Genomic DNA, 19,909 nt, shown 5'->3' with positions numbered 1-19,909 from the left:
TAAGGGTTAAGAATAATGATATGCCCTACTTAGGATCCAGCGTAAGTCATTCAGGCATTGAGCAAGAAGAGGTGTGTGTGTGTGTATGTGTGTGTTAAATTTAATAGTTTTTATTATATTAAATAATGTGTAAATCTTTGCTGTCATTAACTTATTATTGCATTGATTCATTGCATAGCTCACGAGATTAGGCATGGGAGAGACTTCCGTTTCATGTGCCAAGCTTTTCATTCTAGCCTGGACAAACAAAAAGGGCACGATTACTTCTCCACATGTTCGGGAACTTGCTAAAAAAGTTGTAAGTACAATCTTTAAATAATTAAATATTTTAATTTAATATTTCCTTACTTAATTTAATATATATATATATATATATATATCTTTTACAGAATGCCCTCTCAGAGGAAGTCTTTAGAGGTGAGCTTCCAAAGAATGAAGATATCTTGGAGAAGGCATTGGGCAATAAGGATCACCTTAGTCGTGTTAGGGGTGTCGGCATAGGTGTTACCAGAAAAAAAATTATGGGTGAAAAGAAGGCTCCGAAAAAGGATGTCGATGCTAAGCTTGAGGCATTGAAAGCACGAGTAGCGCAGCAAGAAGAATTTATTGCGATAATAATGAAGACCCATGGACTTGGAATGTCAACCTCAGAGCCTATCCATACTCAAAAAGATAACTGCACCGTGCTTCAGCCTTCTTCTCATCATCTCCCAGAGGTATTTAAATTATTTTACTTTCTTAATTGCTGTCCACAATTATTATTTCCTTATTAAATTATATTTCTTTTATGTTCAGGGTGAGGCTGAGTGTTCGTTCTGGGCCGATAGCCCAGGTAGACATAGAGTTGCCACGGGAAAAATGTACAATGTCCCAGGGCAACGAGTTCATAATGAGCCCATGCTCGAAGGGTGGGTCAAAGGGCTGATTATCAAGCCTAATGATGCCAATTACAAGCTGCTCAAACAAAACTATGAGTTAAAAATTATAGCAGACGCGATTGGCTCTTATATTGTATGGCCTAAGCATCTCGTCTGGTTGGGAGCAGAAGAAACTCCACCACAAGTATGCCATTAATTTGCACTATCTTAATTCAAATTCAAGTTACAGTCAATTAAAATTTAAATTCTAATAATTGATGTTAATTAGCACTTAGTCTAAGGGGAATGACCCCCTCAGACAATCAGGTCAGCTATCAAAGATCGGGAAACAATTGACCTCCAAGCCAATACCAGTAGATGTTGCTCCTCCTTTGCCAAAGATAAATCAAAATATGCTGGCAAAGTATGCGCGATTGTCTAAGAACATAGTAGTGCAATTTGTACTGCCAAATGACAACATGTATCGAAAAGAGGTCAGTGAGATTATTGACTTTGACATCGTCAATACCATCCTAACGTGCAATGAGGTCATCCACAGCCTAGTGACCATTTATATGAGGTACTTAATTACTCTTCCTATTCATATATCTAGATTACGATTTTTATTCATATTTACTTCTGTTAATTTCTTTATTCAGGTACTTGTATGATACCTTCATAATTCTTGGTAACTTGGGATCAAGGTTCGTGTTTGTCAATCCTCATGAGTTCCCAAGTTTTGAAGGTGGTCAGAAGGATAAGCGTTTGCAGCAGCAATCTCAAACATTGACCACATACTTCAAGGAAAGACCGGCTTCAAAGGGGATGTGATTTTTGATTCCTTATCTTAATGGGTTAGTTACTTAGTTTTCTAAAACCTTGATTGCATTTTATTGTCTTTCTCAAATTTCAATTATAACATACATCATCCAATTCTCTTAGGGGACACTGGATGCTCATTGTGTTTGAGCCAGCAGATCCTAAAGCTCCAAAGGTGTACTATTTGGATTCAGCTCCTTATGATGGGGATCCAACTAACCGACCAGATATGATGGAGCTATTTAATAGACAAGTATATTTAGTAACTAATATTTCATTTGTTTCTAAAATTCTACATTTCTAACATGTTTGTTTTCTGTATATTAGGGCTATTGTGCTATATCACATCGATGTAAATCTTCCAAATAAGAGATCCTTCAAGGAATACAAAGCTGCCATTAAATGGAATGTAATACAGGTATCTTTAAATTACTACCAATTAATCAATTGTTTTCATTTTTTAATGTCAATAACATATATATTTATGATTTTCTTCATGTAGTACCCCTAACAAATCGACAACAGACATGATTGCGGCTACTGTGTGATGAGGTATGCTAAAGATATCATTACTCATAGGCAGCCTTCAATCCCCCTCATGGTATCTATAATTTGTGTAATATATTTTTTATATTATAATGAATATTAATTGTGATCAACTAACTTTATTTTTACGTATGTTGCAGTACTATCCAAATTGTGCTACACCTCGTTTCGATGATACCTAAATTAATGGAGTTCTTGAAGAGTAGAGTGAATATGCATATGAAAAGTGGGTCGCATTCAATATGAGGTGATAATATATAGTTAGTCTAGGAATGATTAGTTTAGTTGTTAATATATAGTTTAGATATAATTTAGGGATTGGTATTTTACCTCATATTGATTAATTTATATCATTGAATTTTAAATTCAATACTTTTGATGTAATTAAATTGTAAATATTATAGATTTCAATTGAGTAGGGTATATCTTCTGGGCTGTTTTGGATTATTATCAAGTATATATTTTTGTATTGCAAGGTGGCTGTTGGAAAAGCAGCTAACCTATTTGAAAATAAACATGACATTAGAGGACGGTTATCCAATATAACTGTCATATATTTGTCATGTAGAGGACGATTCTGACAAAAACTATCCTCTATTTGACAAAATATAGGATGGTTGTATTAGATAACTATCCTCTAATGCCTATATATTTCCAGTTGTGACCAAAATTCGAACGTTATATAGGACCGTTATTTAAAAACCATCCTCTATTTATCTTCAATATAAGACCATCTTATAACAATCCTATATGTCTCAGCAATAGAGGACGGTCAAATAGAAGACGGTTGACAACGGTCCTCTATTATGAAAAACAACCATCCTCTATAGTCAGATCTGTTGTAGTGAGTATTAGCCTTTCCCAACCATATTGCGTGTGACAATGTATAGTTTCCATTTTGATTATGACTTGGGATCGTAGACTAAAGTTATACAGGCCCAAAAACAGAATACATTAAAATACATCAAAAATAGAATACATCTACTCTTCAACACTCCCCCTCAAGTTGGACCCGAACAAATTGAAGGTTCCTAACTTGGATAACAAGAACTCATGAGCCCTTACCAAGTGCTTTGGTTAAAAAATCTACTTGTTGTTCTCCTGACATCACATGCTTCAAACTTATTAAGCCACCTTGAAGCTTTTCCCTTACAAAATAATAGTCCATCTCAATGTATTTCGTTCTCTCATGATAAATTAGATTTGAAGTGATTTGGATTACAGCCTTGCTATTACAATGAATACAAACAGGAATCAAATAAAAAATATGCAAATCTTTTAGTAAACCAGTGAGCCAAACAACTTCAAACATAATGCTTCCCAAGGCCTTATATTCTGCTTTAGTAGAGGACCTTGAAATAGTGGTTTGTTTCTTTGATTTCCAAGAAATGATGGCTCCACCTAGTTTAATTAAATACCCTATGATAGATCTATGAGGTTTTCGGTATGAAGCCCAATCTAGGTCACAAAACCCTTCCAGCTTCATATTTCTTGACAAAGGAAAGAAAAGACCCCTGCCAGGATCCCTTTTTAGATATTTCATAGTGTTTAAAGCTACCTTTAGGTGGATTTTCTAGGGCTGCCTATAAACTAACTTAACAATTGAATGGTATAACTGATATCAGCCCTAGTTGTAGTTAAGTATAACAATTTCCCTATCAAATGCCTATATCTAGTAGGATCCTTTAGCAAGTCATCTTTCTCCCCTTTCTAGGCTCACTGTAGAGCCTTAAAATTGGATTCATTAGGACATTTCGTGGTTTTGAAGCTTCTAAGCCAGTGGTAGCTATCAAATCTAAAGTGTACTTTTATTGATTAAGAATTAATCCTTTTGTTGACTTAGCAACCTTAATGCCAAGGAAATATTTCACTAAATCCAGATCCTTCATTTTAAAGTTTGCATGCAAAAAATCCTTAGCCTTATTTATGCCTGTTACACTATTCCCGGTCACAACCAAGTCATCAACATAAGCTAGAATAATAATGAATTCATCTTTATTTTGTTCAGTAAATAAGGAATAATCATATTTACTCTGAATAAAACCACTAGCAATTACATCTTCACACAATTTTACATTCCATTGCCTAGCTGCTTGTTTTAAACCATATAAGGATTTAGTTAGCTTACATAACTTTTTCTTCCCCTGCTAAGTAAATCCTAGAGAAATTTTCATACACACCTCTTCACCTAAGTCTCCTTGTAGAAAAGCATTATCAATATCCATTTGAATCATATCTCAATTATTATGTGCAGTAATAGCTAAAACAGTACGAACAGTAGTCATTTTCACAACAGGGGAGAATTTTTTAAATAGTTTATGCCTTTTACTTGACTGAATTCTTTTGCAACTAGTCTAGTTTTTAATTTATTTAAGGTCCCATTTGCATTAAACTTCTTTTTAAAAATCCATTTACAACCTATAGCTTTCTTCCCTAGTGGCAAATCCATAATTTCCCATGTTTTAATCCTTTCTAAAGCACTAATTTCATCTTGCATTGTTTTAATCCATCTTTTATCTTTTACAGCCTCCTCAAAAGTTTCAGGTTCACTTATGTCATTTGTTGAAGTTAAAAAATTCTTATATGATTCTGAAATATTCGCAGAACAAATGTTGTGTTGTATAGGATACATAATCTTCTTATTTCGTTTGCTATCTACTTTATTTAGATAGTCTAGGTTGAAACAATCATAGTCTCTAAGCCAGTTAGGGGCTTTTCTATCCCTAATAGGTCTGTCATTTTTTAAACTAGTGTGTCTGTTGTTATTTATTGCAGTATTATTGTTTGAACCACTATTATTTTCATTAGATTCAATCATAGGATCATCAAAAGTATGTAAAGGAGGATCATAAGTAACAATAGGTTCAGGAATGTCATAAAATAAATGGATCTTGAAAATGTATTTGAGGTTGATTATTAATAAGAGATAAGCCATATGTAAAAGAAAACTTATTTTCAAGAAAGACAACATCTCTATTCACAAATATATTATCATTTCTAAAGTCATAAAGGATATATCCCTTTTGGCTATTAGAATATCCTGGAAAAACACATTCAACAGATCTAGCTTTAAATTTTTCTAGTCTCCTTGGGATTTTAGCATATGCTAAACAGCTAAACACCTTAAGATTGGATAAATTAGGCTGCCTTTTATATAATATTTCATATGGAGATCTATAATTCAAAACTATAGACGGAATCCTATTAATAAAATGTACACCAATCCTAACAGCTTCCCATTAAAATTTAATTGGCAAATTAGTTTGAAAAATTAAGCTACGAGAGACTTCTAGAATATGCCTATGTTTTCTCTATACAACCCCATTTTGTTGTGGGGTATGTAGACAAGTAGTTTCATGGATAATTCCATTTTCTAGGAAATAAGTGGAAGCCATAGTTCACAAATTCAGTTCCATTATCACTACAGTCTAGGGTTATTGTGGAGAAGAACTATTGTAGATGGTAAAATGTTTCATGTTTATTGTGGAGAAGGTAAATCCAAGTTGTTCGAGAAAAGTCATCAACTATAGTAATAAAGAATTTGTAACCTTGATGAGTGGGAACTTTATATAGTCCCCAACATCAATGTGAAGCAAGTCAAAATAGGAAACCATTTTTATTTGACTAGAAGGAAAAGATAAAACAAGTCTGCTTTGCCTTAAAGCAAATGTCATAATTAGAAGAATTGATAAAAGACAAATTGTCCTGTAATGGGATTACATGTTTAACGATAGAATCAGATGGGTGCCCTAATCTTAAATGCCAAATGTTTTTTATTAGAAATAGGATTAGTGGCATGAACATTAGATGAACAAGTGAGGCTTTCATCTATCAAGTTTAGACCAGAATCTAATCTACCAATCATCTTGGTTCTACCACTGAAGAGGTCCTATAGTACACAAATATCTAGAAAAAATGCCACCACACAATGTTGATCTTTTGTTAGATGAGAAATAGATATTAAATCATAATGAATTCCTGGAGCATATAAAACAATGTCTAAGACAATATTATCAAAAGGCCTAACACTACTAATATGAGTAACAATTAGTTTATCAACATTAGGAATTTTTATTTTAAGTGGAGTGCCACTTATTCTTGATAAGTGTCAAGAAATGATAGTTGGCTAACAATGTAACATAAAGCTCTTAAATCTAGCATCCAGTGAGGGTATGCATTAAAATCAGATATTGAAAATAAATTTAAATTTAAACCTAAATACTCTCTTGAGTCTTTAATAGTTATTCCCCCTATTGGAAGGTTCTTGGCCAAGAGACTTGATATCGTTCCTTAGATTGTCAATAATTTTCTCATAGTCTTTTGGGGACATCAATTGGTAATCAAATAATAGGTCTCGTTGTGGTTTGGATCCAGTGTAGGAATTAGAACCTTCTATGTGGTTGGCTCAAGTGAATTGGTTGCCTCATCCTTTTCCTCCTTGAAAGTTTAGAGGGAATCCGATAAGGTAAAAGAAATTATCGTTTGTATATCCCTTTCTATGGCAAAATTTCACACTTATTAGTGGGATTTCCTTTGGCATGGCCTCTTCCATATCGTCCATATCCTCTTATGGTTGTAGCAATGGATTAGTTAGATGATTTTAGTGAAGAAGAAGATATGGAACATTAGGCTTCTTCTTGTGATATCATGGAGTAAGCTTGATTTATTAAAGGTAAGGGATTCATGAGCAAAATTTAGCTTCGGATAGGTTGGTAGGAGTCATTAAGACCTATGAGGAATTGAAAAAGTTTTTGTTGTTGGATGATTTTGCCATACTCGATCGAGGAGTGGCATTTACAAGCAGGGAGAGGAATGATTGTGGAGTATTCTTCCCATAGTTCTTTTAGCTTTGTAAAATAACTCGAAACAGACATAATTCCTTGACTAAGGGTATTGATTAGATGATAAAGACTATAGATCTTAGTCCCATTGGTGATGTCAAAGTGTTCATGCAGATCATTCCAAACTTCTTGTGCATGCTTTGAGAATGTAATACTGGCAGCGATTTCTTTGAAGACCGAGTTGATTAGCTAAGTGAGAAGCATTACGTTACAGCAATCCCATTAGCTTTCGAACTATTCATTATGCGATTCACGTTTGCAAGACCCATCTACAAGGCCGATCTTGTTCTTTACTTTAAGGGCAATCCTCATGGCATGATTCCAAATGGCATAGTTCATGCTACTGATGAGCACCTGAGTAGCGAGGGTTGATGCTTAGGTGTTCGACAGGTGGAGGTAAAGTGGATGGTTTAGGTCAATCACGGAAGCAAAGGATTGAGACCCTTCCCTCTCTGTCATGGTAAATCTTGAAGGAAAAGATGAGATTTAGATTAATGAAGGTTAACGTTGTGATGCTAGATTGAAAAGATGGAGAAACCCGGTGGCGGAGAAAAATGATAGAGAAAGAATTGAAAGAAGATAGTGATTAGGGCAAAGAAGATAAAAGAAATGGGTCAAAGCACTGACCCGGCTCTGGTACCTGTTGGAAAACTAAATATCTAATTTGAATAATACCAATGTTACTCAACAAGCTACGATGGGTTGCATAATGCAAATAATACAATTACTGGACCTAATGCCCATTGTTTTGAGAGAGTTACTGAACTAAAATCGAGAAGCCTTATATAGGCAAGGCAAAGCAAACAAAAGAAAAACAAAAACATAAAAAGACTGGGCCATCCATATGCATAGGTACAAACCTAAAAACAGAATACATCTAAAACATAATACATCTATTCTTCAACAAAATGATAAATAAAATGATAGAGTGAGTTTAAAATGTGTAAGTGTTGTTCCATGCTCTATTTCTACCTGAACTTGATAATAATGTTTTTTGAAGATATATAAAAAATTGTGAACTATTTTTTAACATTAAACCTTATATATGTGTAAAAAACATTAGTATATTTTTATTTCAAGTATGAAGTGGGTGTACATATATATAATAATATTGTTAGCTTATTTTAATGATAAAGGAGTTACTTATATTATAAATTATTTAATTGTAGATTTATATTAATATATTATATTTTACATTCTACATATTATATATCATCAACTGCAATTTAACTAGTCATAAGTTTATTAACTTATTGTAGTTGTCTTTTATTAAAAAAAAGGTTTAATGACTACTTTATTTTAAAGAATGTCATATAATATTTTAATTAAATGGTTTTCCGGCTAATAAACCAATTAGTTTGAAACTTGAAAGATAGGTCTTAGTGTCACAAAATTCTCCTCTTTTATACAGATCTTAATGTGATTATTTCCTAGGACTTAATAGGGAGATCTTAATAAAGCACCTAATACTTATGTGTTTTTTAAAAAAACACTTTTAGAACCAAAATTTTTGTAAATTCTTAGCCCTCAAATCAACTCAAAAAATTTTAGATGAGCTAAAAATAGATCCCACTTATTCATAAGAGGAGGAGCACAACATTTTTAAACCACATTACCACAAAAAAAGGGCAATATTCAACATTTATTTTAGCAAATATTCAATGATTATAAATCGTTGAGTAATTAGGCTCTAAATATTCTTTGAACCTTTATTCAACAGTTAAAAACCATTGAATATGTATAATTTATTCAATGATTTTTTGTATGTTGAATATATCTTTGAGGCAATTTTTTTGACATATCAAGTAGGAAATATTCCATGATTTTTGACAAAAAACCATTAAATATATTTTATTTATTCAATGGTTATTTGTCATAACTATTGAATATATAATTAATATTCAACAGTTATTGACATAAAATTGTTGAATATTTGTTTAATGATATTCAATAGTTTTATTTTATAACCATTGAATATTTTGACTAATTTTTTTTCTATTCATATCCTACATTTCTACAACAATCCCTTACATTAATATTGAACATTTACAAGTAAAATATCCAGCACACTCAAAATAAAATTTCAATAGGCAGCAATATTATTTTATACATGAAATTTATATTATGCATTACTACACAAGTTACATACAATTTGAACTAGCTTAACTTAAACTAATAAGTGGCCAAAATAAAGCTCCAAATCTCAAAAATTTGACCAAGGAAGTATAGTTATGCATGTTAGCTTTAAATACATGCCAACATCAACATCATCTATGTCTTTATTGTTGCTAGTTGTTATAGCTAAACCATGCTTAGAAAATGCTATGTGCTAGCTCTTCAAGGACTTCTTCCATTTGAGCCTTAGTAAATACATCATAGTATGCATCCTCCTAGTACTGATTGTAAAAGCAACAAATTAAAGTCATGTTAATTAATAAAAATATTATATAATGATGAGAATATTGACAACATATATACATTGTTCGAAAGAGTCTTAATAGGAGTGTGTTGAATTATGTCCTTCATGTATTTCATGACAGCATACCCATAATTCCTTGCTTTGTCATGCTATTTTGGGCATTATGATCACACATTGGATAAAAAAATTGATCAATTATTGACATGGCAGGACTTATATTTATGTCGTAAACACCGTTAATGATAAATACATGTACCTTGCTAACTGTCCATGATGTCATTTTATCAAGGCAATCACTAGCTATTGTTAGTTATCAAGATTACTAATCAACCTTAGTGTAGTACATGACAATAGCTCTAACATGAAATAGAAAAGTTGATATGAGAAAGATCCATACAGAAACAATAAATTACATACATATATGCACAAGACTTAGTGAAATGACTGATTAATCATCTCTACTATATGCAGCCTATTGGTTGGATCACCACCACTAATAGGGTCGAGGTACCATTCTCTTCCTATAGTTGGATTGATCACAAGTATCATCCAATACCCCCTATGACAATGATTACAATTCGAAAGAGTCATAATTTAATTTAGATAAAAGTGAAGTATCATATAGCGATTTACCTTTCACAATAAGGCACTATGAATGTTTTATTCTTATTGGCACCACGTTGCTCAAAGTATTTAGAAAGCTTTTGAGCTATTTCTAATCCTTGCTTAAGACTTATTATCTTATGGCCATGAGGAGAGGCCAAATGGGGACTAACGAGTATAACCCTCTCCGCTACATCTCTCTTGGCAAGCATGGTGGTGTACAAGTTTTTGAAATGTCAAAAGAAGTTCCTTGAGTAATAAATGACTAGAATATAGATACAGCAAAATATTTAATGTAAGGTTTTAGAAACATACCTCATATATAAGTTACACAAGGTAGTAATAGCCTATGTATGGTTGAACAAGTCAATCAACACCTCATTGTTGACGTAGTCAATAGACTCTAGATCTCTGTACATCGCAGTAGCGAAAGGGAGCATTACTCCTTCTTGTGTCTCTGTGTAGTCTTAAGCAACTTTTAGCATCTATCAAGTGTGACTAGTTGATGCTGAGGTGTTAATTGAGAGGCTTTAGGCATATAGGCTTGAAGGAAAGCCTTGGGTGCATCTTTGCGAAATGTGATAGACTCTTTGGACTTGTCAACAAAGTTCTTATCATTTCCCTTCTTCCAATTATTATTTGTTGGTTCTTTCATAGCCTTCAGTTCTTTCTTAGCCTTCAGTGTTTTTTTTCCTATAGGCTTATCAACAAGCTAGTTTTTCACATGTATGTAGTTAGAGATCAACTACAAATAAATGCAAGAGAAAAGTTAAATTTTAGTTATGAGTTTAATTACTATACCTTTAGTGACGACACTGAAATATGTATTAGACGAACTAGCCATGCTGTAAAGCTTCCAATTGCATCCACTATTGTCTTTGTGTCTTTAGTAGGGTAAGGTATATCATAATTAGATTTCTCATCCATCTTCAAAGAAACCTTGATTGTCCCTTCAGGGAGAGTCTCATTATGAAGCATGATTTTTCTAGCAATGTTATACATACATCCTAATGCAACCAAACTGTCATCTTCTCCGAAACATTCAACTCGGCCTCACCCTAAAAAAAGAAAAAAATCATTATGTAATATGAATAATATTAAAATGAATAAGGTTAGGAAAATGAACAATATTACCTTAAGTAGGAGATGAGATGAGACTATGCAATTGTCATTCACACTAAGGCTAGCATCGCCTAGTGGAAGCCTTAACCTATACTAATTCAGCAGCATGTCAATGAGTCTAGACTGTTCTTATATCTTTTGCAACTATGTTTGTATCTAATTCTATTCTGCTAGCTCTAGCCTTAGTTCTTGAACCTTAACAGAAGAAGCATTCTTTCTACTACACTTGTGCCCCTCTCCAACATATTATTTCTTTGTGATGTCGAAGCTAACGTTATGAACACAACTCAGATGGTTAGTATTCCCCAACACCCTCTCCAAGATATCCTCATCAGTAGTAAGAGTGCTTGCTGATGCCTCCTAAGTCAAGCTCTCCTGTGACGTAGCAAAAGTAAAGTAAATAACTAAAAACAAATAAATAATAACATTATATCATGAACACTTACTATTGTGTCAACAACTACTTTTGTTTTTGGATTGTCAATATTTTCATCTTTATTCTTTTGAGCTTTAGCCTAAATCTTGCAACAGGATATAGAACCCTTTGGCACTTCTCTTTTTCAATCAAGGCCTTTTTCAATGCCTACATACCCCTTACGCCTAGCCTTATAAGTATATTCATTCTTCTTCACCAACTCTTTATTTTTGGTGCTTAATGCCTTTGAAAACATAAAACATGATAAATAAGTTGAAATAAATGCCATTAAAAGCAAAACTATTTTGATAGAATAACAAAAATAATACCTTCAACTTTGGACTATAGCGTGAGTTAATAAAAGCTTTCCGTTCATCCAAATTTGCAATCAGCCTGATAAGGGGAAGAACTGTATCTTCGATACCCTTTACATCACAATACTTTTGGTTGACCCTTGTCCATTTAGGAGAATCAGTTGGATGCAGAACCTTGTCGTCTTTAATTCTCCCACATGTATGCCATGTTAGATTCTTTGCCCCTTGACGTATGCTATACAAGTGCCTGAATATTGGAATAATAGGAAAATACCATATCGTCTTCTTTAGACTCTTTCCATTCTGCTTATAGCGTGATGCTTCACACTCAGGATAGTGAGTTAGCTCTTCATATTCATTCCTAAATAAGATGCAATCATTAAGACAAGCATGCATCTTCTTATAACTCAGGCCAACTATCCATAACACCTTCTTTGCATCATATAGCCGACCTGGGAGCTTGTTATTCTTCAGTAGCATTAGTTAGATAAGAGAGAGCAAGCTTAAAAAGCTTATATCAGTCTACCCACTTATAGCTTTTAAGTTGTACAATTCCAAGATAGCGAAAAATAAAACGTTTTTAATTATAATCATTGAATAAATGCCATTATATATAATTATTTTCATAGTAGTGCCAACCAAATGAGAACAACAAAGCATAGGAAAAATTATTTTACAGCAATATCAATTGATCCAACATATGTATAAAACAAGAACTTGAGATAAAAATAATCATACCAAATAAAGAATTGTAAATTAATAAAGAAATGACAAGTAAAAAACATAATTGTTCACATTATAATTAAATCAATTGTTATATCTTATTCTACATAAATAGAACTTAGTAACATATTCATCTATTGTTGCAAATATACAATCACAAATTTTTCATACATACCAATTTCGTAACCTCTATCTTACGAAATAAATTCAACAAACATGAAGCACTGTTTTCAAGTCTTCAAAATTGATGCCTATAAAAGAACATACTTTCATGTATAGTAATTGATGTTCAACACAATACATATTAACCATATTTATATTTAAACTCAACCCGGCTCTTCTTCTATTTCAAATCTAAGCCTTTTTCTTTAATGTTTATTTCACAACACCTATCAAATATTAATTTGGATCACTCTACTTAATGGAACCAATAAACCATTATGTTACAAGTATAACCAAGTTTAGTTCCCTAATTCATGATAGAAAATGTGAATATTGTCTTAATCATGATATTGATAAGGGATTATTATCCTACAATTTTTTTTTTGAAGAAAGTATAGACATTGAAAACGAAAAGATCCCAAAAAATAAACTGAAGAGTAAAGAATTTTCCATTTTCACCTTTTTAGTCCAAACACACAAGAAATGGTCAAAGGAGTAGGAAATAATACTGAAAGCACCCCCAAGGAGCATACTCACAACCCAATGCTTTAAAAAATCGGTCCACTCAATACTGCAGTAAACTAATTCTTGATGATAGAATTAAAATTATTTTGAATATCATCATTATTTCTATAATATTTAGTAATAATTTTGAAGTCATCAGGATGATAATTTTAAAAAATTAAATGTACTAAATTGATTACAACTTTATTCCATGTACAAGGATAATTTTTTATATAGTTTATCTAGATTCTAAAGTGATAATTAGATATACAAAATTATTAGATATACAAATGTGATAGTAAACACTTAGGATTTTTGATGCCAATTCAACTTTGATTTTGTTGTAGTAATTGTGTGTGTGTGTCAAAAGAAATCCCACATTGCCTAAATGAAGAGTACTCCTAGTATATAAATATTAAGGAATGAAATGGGCTAGTAAAATGGGCTTGAGGAGAAGTAGGCTCGTGTGCACGAAACAAGCCAACTTAGGGCAATTGCTGTTGAAAACAGCTGATTCGTCCCCTGCGTGTGAGTTTAAGAGGCATCCGAGGCTTTAATTTGGTGATTATGAGTGCAACGTTCATGTCTTTGCCTTTGACCTATATATAGCCATGGGTGCAGACAGAATAGTATGCCTACCTCTTAAGCTTTCGAGGCTTTCTTTCCTCCTCCGTTGTGTTCTTCTTCATCTGAGTTTGCTAATGTTTTTTATTCTGTGCCCTTGCATTTTGTAGGACATGCTTGTTTAATTCTGAGGAACTGTTAGTCCGCCATACCGATGTACAAGAATAGTTCTTAAGGATAGTATCATTCAGCACGACTTAAGCAACTTCTAATTACCTCCATACCGCCAACAATTTTAAGAACTAGCTGAACTAAATGGCATCAAAAAATGTTGAGAATGTCATCCCCGAGGATGTGCTTAGTGGTTCTAGTAGAGATCACTTCGTCCTTATTGCTGTTGCTGTCCCCCTGCCGAGGCCATTCCCAAACATATAAAAAATAGAGGTCTTTGATGGCTAGAATTTCAATTGCTGGTAGGAAAGAGTCTTTACCATTCTTGATATGCATGGTGTAGCTGCTGCCCTTGCTCAAACCGAGCCTGCTGCTGACACTGACCAAGGACAAAGAGTTGCATGGACTCATGCAAATAAGGTATGCCAACACACTATCATTAGCACTTTATCTAATGATCTATTCGATGTCTACTGTGTCTACAAGGAAGCCTGTAAGATATAAGAATCCCTGGTGACAAAGTATACTGTTGAGGATGCTGGCAAATAAAAGTTTGTTGTGGAAAACTACTATAAATGGGAAATGATCGAGAATCAGGATGTGAAGGGCAAATCAATGAATATCACAAGCTGCTGGAGGGGTGAGGAATAATCCTAATCAGAATATTTGCTCTATTCTACAAAATAATCACATCATTAGAAAGATAATATTATTTATGAAATAACTATGAAATTAATTTTGTAATTAAATAATTTTTTTAATGCTAATCTAAACTAAAAAGTTGGAGCATACCTGAAGAAAAAGGAAATAAACACTCCTTATGTGAGAAAGGATGAAGCAATGTGTGTGTGAGACAGAGAGAGATATGGGGAAAATGATATAAAAATGTGATTGTGGGTCCGACAATTATATTAAAAAATGATTATAGATTTCAATTTAATTATTCAAACCCTTGGGCCTTCGTTGTAATTTTTACAAATTGCCCAATACCCTTTTGTCCCCATTTAATGCATGTTTAATCCTTTTTTATAATTGAGGAATTCATTCCTCTTCCCATATCTAACCGATATGGGACCTAAAATAAGCCTTGCACTTCTCTTTTTTTTTTTTTTTGTTACCTACAGAAACACATATATATTTACTTATATATTTTAAATCTTAAAATTATATCTTAACTAAACAACTTTTTTATGATTTTAAGCCTAAATTTTTAATTTTTAATTAAATGCCTAACCATATTATTACTCCCGAATAACCTCAAATAATATAAATTCCTATTATTATTATTTTTTATCCTCAATAAGACCTAAATCCCATAATTTTTTTATTATCTAAAAATTAGGATGTTACAACTCTCCCCTCCTTTTAGAAATTTTATCCTCAAAATTTAAGGTTAATAAGCTTAGAAACTACGTACCTAAGCAAATAAATGTGGATAATCTTGCATCATATTCTCCTCAGTCTCTTATGTGGCATCACCTAGGGCTACACCCTTCCAAATCACCTTTACGAGTCAGATGGTCTTATTACACAGTTACTTGTCCTTAAAGTCCTCAATTCAATTCGGTTCAGATTTAAAGGTCAAATTCTCCCTCAATTACACTTCTTCAGGTTCAATAACATGGAAGAGATCTAGGTTGTACCTCTTCAACTGTTATACATGCAACACATTATGGATACCTGCAATTTGCGGAGGCAATACAACTCTATATGCAACAAGTCCAATTTGCTCTAAGATCTCATATAGGCCCATAAATCTAGGTGTCAACTTTTTTGCCTTAATGGATCTACCAATGCCTGTTACGGGAGAAACTCTAAAAAATACATGATCTCCTACTTCAAACTCCAATGGCCGTCTCCTCTTATCGGCATAACTCTTCTGTCAGCTCTGAGATGTTAGTAATTTTTACTTAATCATAGCAATTTTTTGAGTGGTCTACGCTACAATTTCTGGACTAATGATACTCCTCTCACTTAATTTTGTCCAACACAAAGGCGATCTGAACTTCCTTCCATATAAGGCCTCATAAGGTGCCATCCTAATACTAGAATGATAGCTATTATTATAACCAAATTCAGCTGATGGTAGATGATTATCCCAACTGCCTGATAGTTTAATGGCACAAGCTCTCAACATATCCTCTAAAGTTTGGATCATCCTCTCTATTTGTCTATCTATTTGGGGGTAGTTTACAGTGCTAAAACTTAGTCTAGTACCCATAGCCTTCTGCAGCACACCTCAAAAGTTGGAAGTGAACCTCAGGTCATAATCTAACACAATTTTGGAGGGTATACCATAAAGCCTAACTATCTCCTTAATGTATATCTCAGCAAATTTTTCTAATGCAGAGGTAAACTTGATCGCCAAAAAGTGAGTCAGTCCACAATTACCAAAATAACATCCTTACTCGAGGGTGTTCTTGGCAATCCAGTGATGAAATCTATAAAAATATCATCCCATTTCCAATCTAGAATATCTAACAGTTGCAGCATTCCAGCTAGCTTCTAATGTTCTATCTTTATCTTCTAACATGTTAAACATCTAGAAACAAATTTTGTTACATCTCTTTTCATTCTTGACCACCACCAACCTTGCTTTAAATTATCGTACATCTTAGTCATACCTGAATGAATTGTATATTTACTCCTATAAGCCTCCTCTAAAAGGATATTACTCAATCTCGAATCATTAGGTACACAAACTCTTCCTTTATACCTCATTACTGTGTTATCAAAGATGGTAAAATTTGGGGCCTTGCTTGCCACTACCTCTTTCCTTATATTCCTCAAATAGTCATTACTATGTTGTGAAACTCTAAGATCTACCCAGAATTTGCTCTCAAAGTTTGCTACTTGGAGTATGGTCATCTGATGCTCAATCACATCCATCGAAACATCATGAAAACTGTTCCATAAATGATGTTCACAAACTATCAAATGTGCAGCATGAATAGTCTTCCTGCTTAAAGCATTAGCTACCACATTAGCCTTACCCAGATTATAATGCAATTCAAAGTCATAATCCTTTAGAAATTCTATCTACTGTCGCTGCCTCATATTAAGCTCCTTCTGATCAAATAAATACTTCAGGCTCTTATGATTAATGAAGATTTGAAACTTAGATCCATACAAGTAGTGTCTCCATATCTTGAAAGCAAAAACAACTATAGCCAACTCCAAGTCATGTGTAGGGTAATTTTCCTCGTGTGGCCTCAACTATTTAGAGGAATAGGCAACCACTTGGTCATCTTGCATCAAAACACATCCTAAACCCTTTAAAGAAGTATTAGTGTATAGAGTGTACAGTACCATAAGGTCAGGAATGGTCAACACTAGAGTAGTGGTCAACCACTTTTTCAACTCTTGAAAAGCAACTTCACACTTGTCAATCTAAATAAATAGGCATCCTTCTTAGTCAGCTTAGCCAAGGGTATTGCAATTTGTGAAAATCCCTTAATAAATCGACAATAATAACCTACTAAACCTAAAAAGCTTCGTATCTTAGTCACAGATTTAGGCTATTCCCATTTCATCATTGCATTAATCTTGCTAGGATCCATTAGAACTCTGTCTCTAGACATAATATGGCCTAAAAACTTCACTTCTTGGAGCCAAAACTCATACTTGCTTAATTTGGCATAAAGCTTATGTTCCCTCAAAACTTACAATACAGTCTTTAAATGCTCGCCATGAGCCTCCTCATCCTTCGAATAAATAAGAATGTCATCAATAAACACTACTACAAACTTATCTAAATAGGGTCAAAAGATCCTATTAATCAATGAATACTACAAAAGCATTTATAAGTCCAAACGACATCACCATGAATTCATAATGCCTATATCTAGTCTGAAATGCTGTCTTAGGTATGTCCTTCGCTCTTTCTCTCAATTAAGTCAATCTTTGAGAAAACTGCTAATCCCACAAGCTGATCCAGTAAATCATCGATTCTTAGAAGTGGATATTTGTTCTTGATGGTTACTTTGTTCAATTGTCCATAATCAATACATAGTCGGAGGCTTCCATCCTTCTTCTTTACAAAAAGAACCAGAGATCCCTAAGGTGAAATCCTTCTTAAGTAGCTCTTCAATTTGCTTTTTCAGTTCTACTAACTCTGAGGGGGATATCCAATAAGGAGCCTTAGAAATTAGTCCTATACTGGGTACCAACTCAATTGAGAACTCCGCCTCGTGCTCCGAGAGTAAGCCAAAGACCTCATCTAGAAATACATATGTAAATTCCTTGACAATAGGGATATTCTTCACACCTTCATCAATCTTAGCTTGGATAGAAAAGAAAACCATGTAGGCCTGGCAACCCTTCTTCATATATCTATCAACTTGTGCCACCGATAGTAAAACATGGTCTTGAGCCTCGATCGGAGTCGCCCACAAAGCAGATAAAGACACACTCCTTTTCTCTACAATCTAGGATAGCACCATTCACAGACATCCAATTCATTCCTATAATTACATCCATACCTCTTAGTGGTAGGATAATCAAGTCTATAGTTGTCTTCCTATTTTCAAACTCGAACGCTAGGTTAAGGCATGCCTTAGCGGTCCTCACAGATTCTCCCGTAAGAGTAGACATATTCATATCAAAAGGTAATACGTATATAGGAAAATCAAAGTTCTTTACACAAGTTTCAAAAATAAAAGAGTGTGTAGTACCTGAATCAAACAGTGCAACAATATCAAGATGAAGGATTTTAATGCTACCTCTAATGGCATCTAGGGAGTTCATCATGTCTTGAGTAAGGGCAAACACACGGTCGAATATAGTAAGACGCTGGGAGGGGTTCTTCCTGATTATCCCCACAAAACTTTACAATGTGATCGGGTTTTCCACAAATGTAATAAACCCAGTACGGCCCAGAGTGACGGTGCCCGCATTTAGTGCACTACTGAGAGCTCGTTTTACTCGAGACAGGGGTAGATATTGTTGGGCCCCTTTACGACCCCTGATAGTTACTCTAATGGCTCCTATGTCCTTGGCCCTTTTAAAATGGACCCTTCTTCCTTCTTTAGTTCCATGAGCCACTCAAACCCTAATAGTTCTTCTTTATAATGTCTCTAGTGGGTCGGGGGTAGGTTGGGGGTCTACTATATAAATCCCCCCTCTTATTGCCGGCTACTATTTGTAGTTTTATGCACATTTTGTCATAATCTTAGATATCTAGATAAGCTAATTGCTCCCTCAATTCTAGTCTCACCTTCTCCAATAAGAGCTTGGCCTTCCACTTAGAATCATCCTTATATTGTAGGTAGGTAGAGTATCTAGATAACTCCTAAAACTTGGCGATAAATGTGTCCTCATCTAGGTTTCCTTGCTTAAAAGCATGGAACTTGGCTTCCTTCTTGGACCTTAACTCTAATGGAAAGTAATGCTTGAACAATTTTTCCTTGAACTCTTCCCATGTGAGTGTAGAATCATCCCTAGGCCCTACTATCTCCCATCAATCTCTTACTCCCTTTACCTTTACCTTTTAGTTACCACTGCACATGATTACTTGAAAGATAGAATCAAGTCCCTTTACCTATTCCTCCACCATGGATGGTTTAAGGTTACCATTAAATGTGGGAGGGTTAAACTTCCTAAGAGTTTCCCACACATCAATAATGGATGGTGGGGTTCTCTGTTGCTCTTGCCTAGTCTTGTCCCTCTTAGGCTCATGATCTCTTGGAATAGTAGGATGTGAGGAACTGCCTTCCCCCACATGACTCTCAACATGGGCCCTATAACCATTCTCAATAACCTTTTGTCTCTTTAGCTCTATTAAATCTTATTCGTATCTCTAGACCTTTTCCGTAAAGTCTTTACAAGTACTCTCAATTTTGCCAAGTCAG

General features: G+C 33.9%; 1 protein-coding gene across 1 annotated transcript; it reads right to left on the bottom strand.

The window, feature by feature from the left end:
• Positions 1–18,061: 18,061 nt before the first annotated feature.
• On the bottom strand, positions 18,062–18,809 carry LOC129319591 (uncharacterized). Its single transcript, XM_054964688.1, has 2 exons — positions 18,734–18,809; positions 18,062–18,480 (listed from the first exon to the last, which is right to left on the bottom strand). The coding sequence occupies exons 1-2, from the start codon at positions 18,807–18,809 to the stop codon at positions 18,062–18,064; spliced, it is 495 nt and encodes a 164-aa protein (XP_054820663.1).
• Positions 18,810–19,909: the final 1,100 nt, after the last annotated feature.

This window comes from Prosopis cineraria, unplaced genomic scaffold, assembly GCF_029017545.1.
Source record: "Prosopis cineraria cultivar Desert tree isolate PC_DT_omini unplaced genomic scaffold, ASM2901754v1 PC9, whole genome shotgun sequence".
Classification (NCBI taxonomy): Eukaryota; Viridiplantae; Streptophyta; class Magnoliopsida; order Fabales; family Fabaceae; genus Prosopis; species Prosopis cineraria.
Note: the sequence above shows the minus strand (reverse complement) of the source record. Positions and strands in the feature narration are given on the sequence as shown.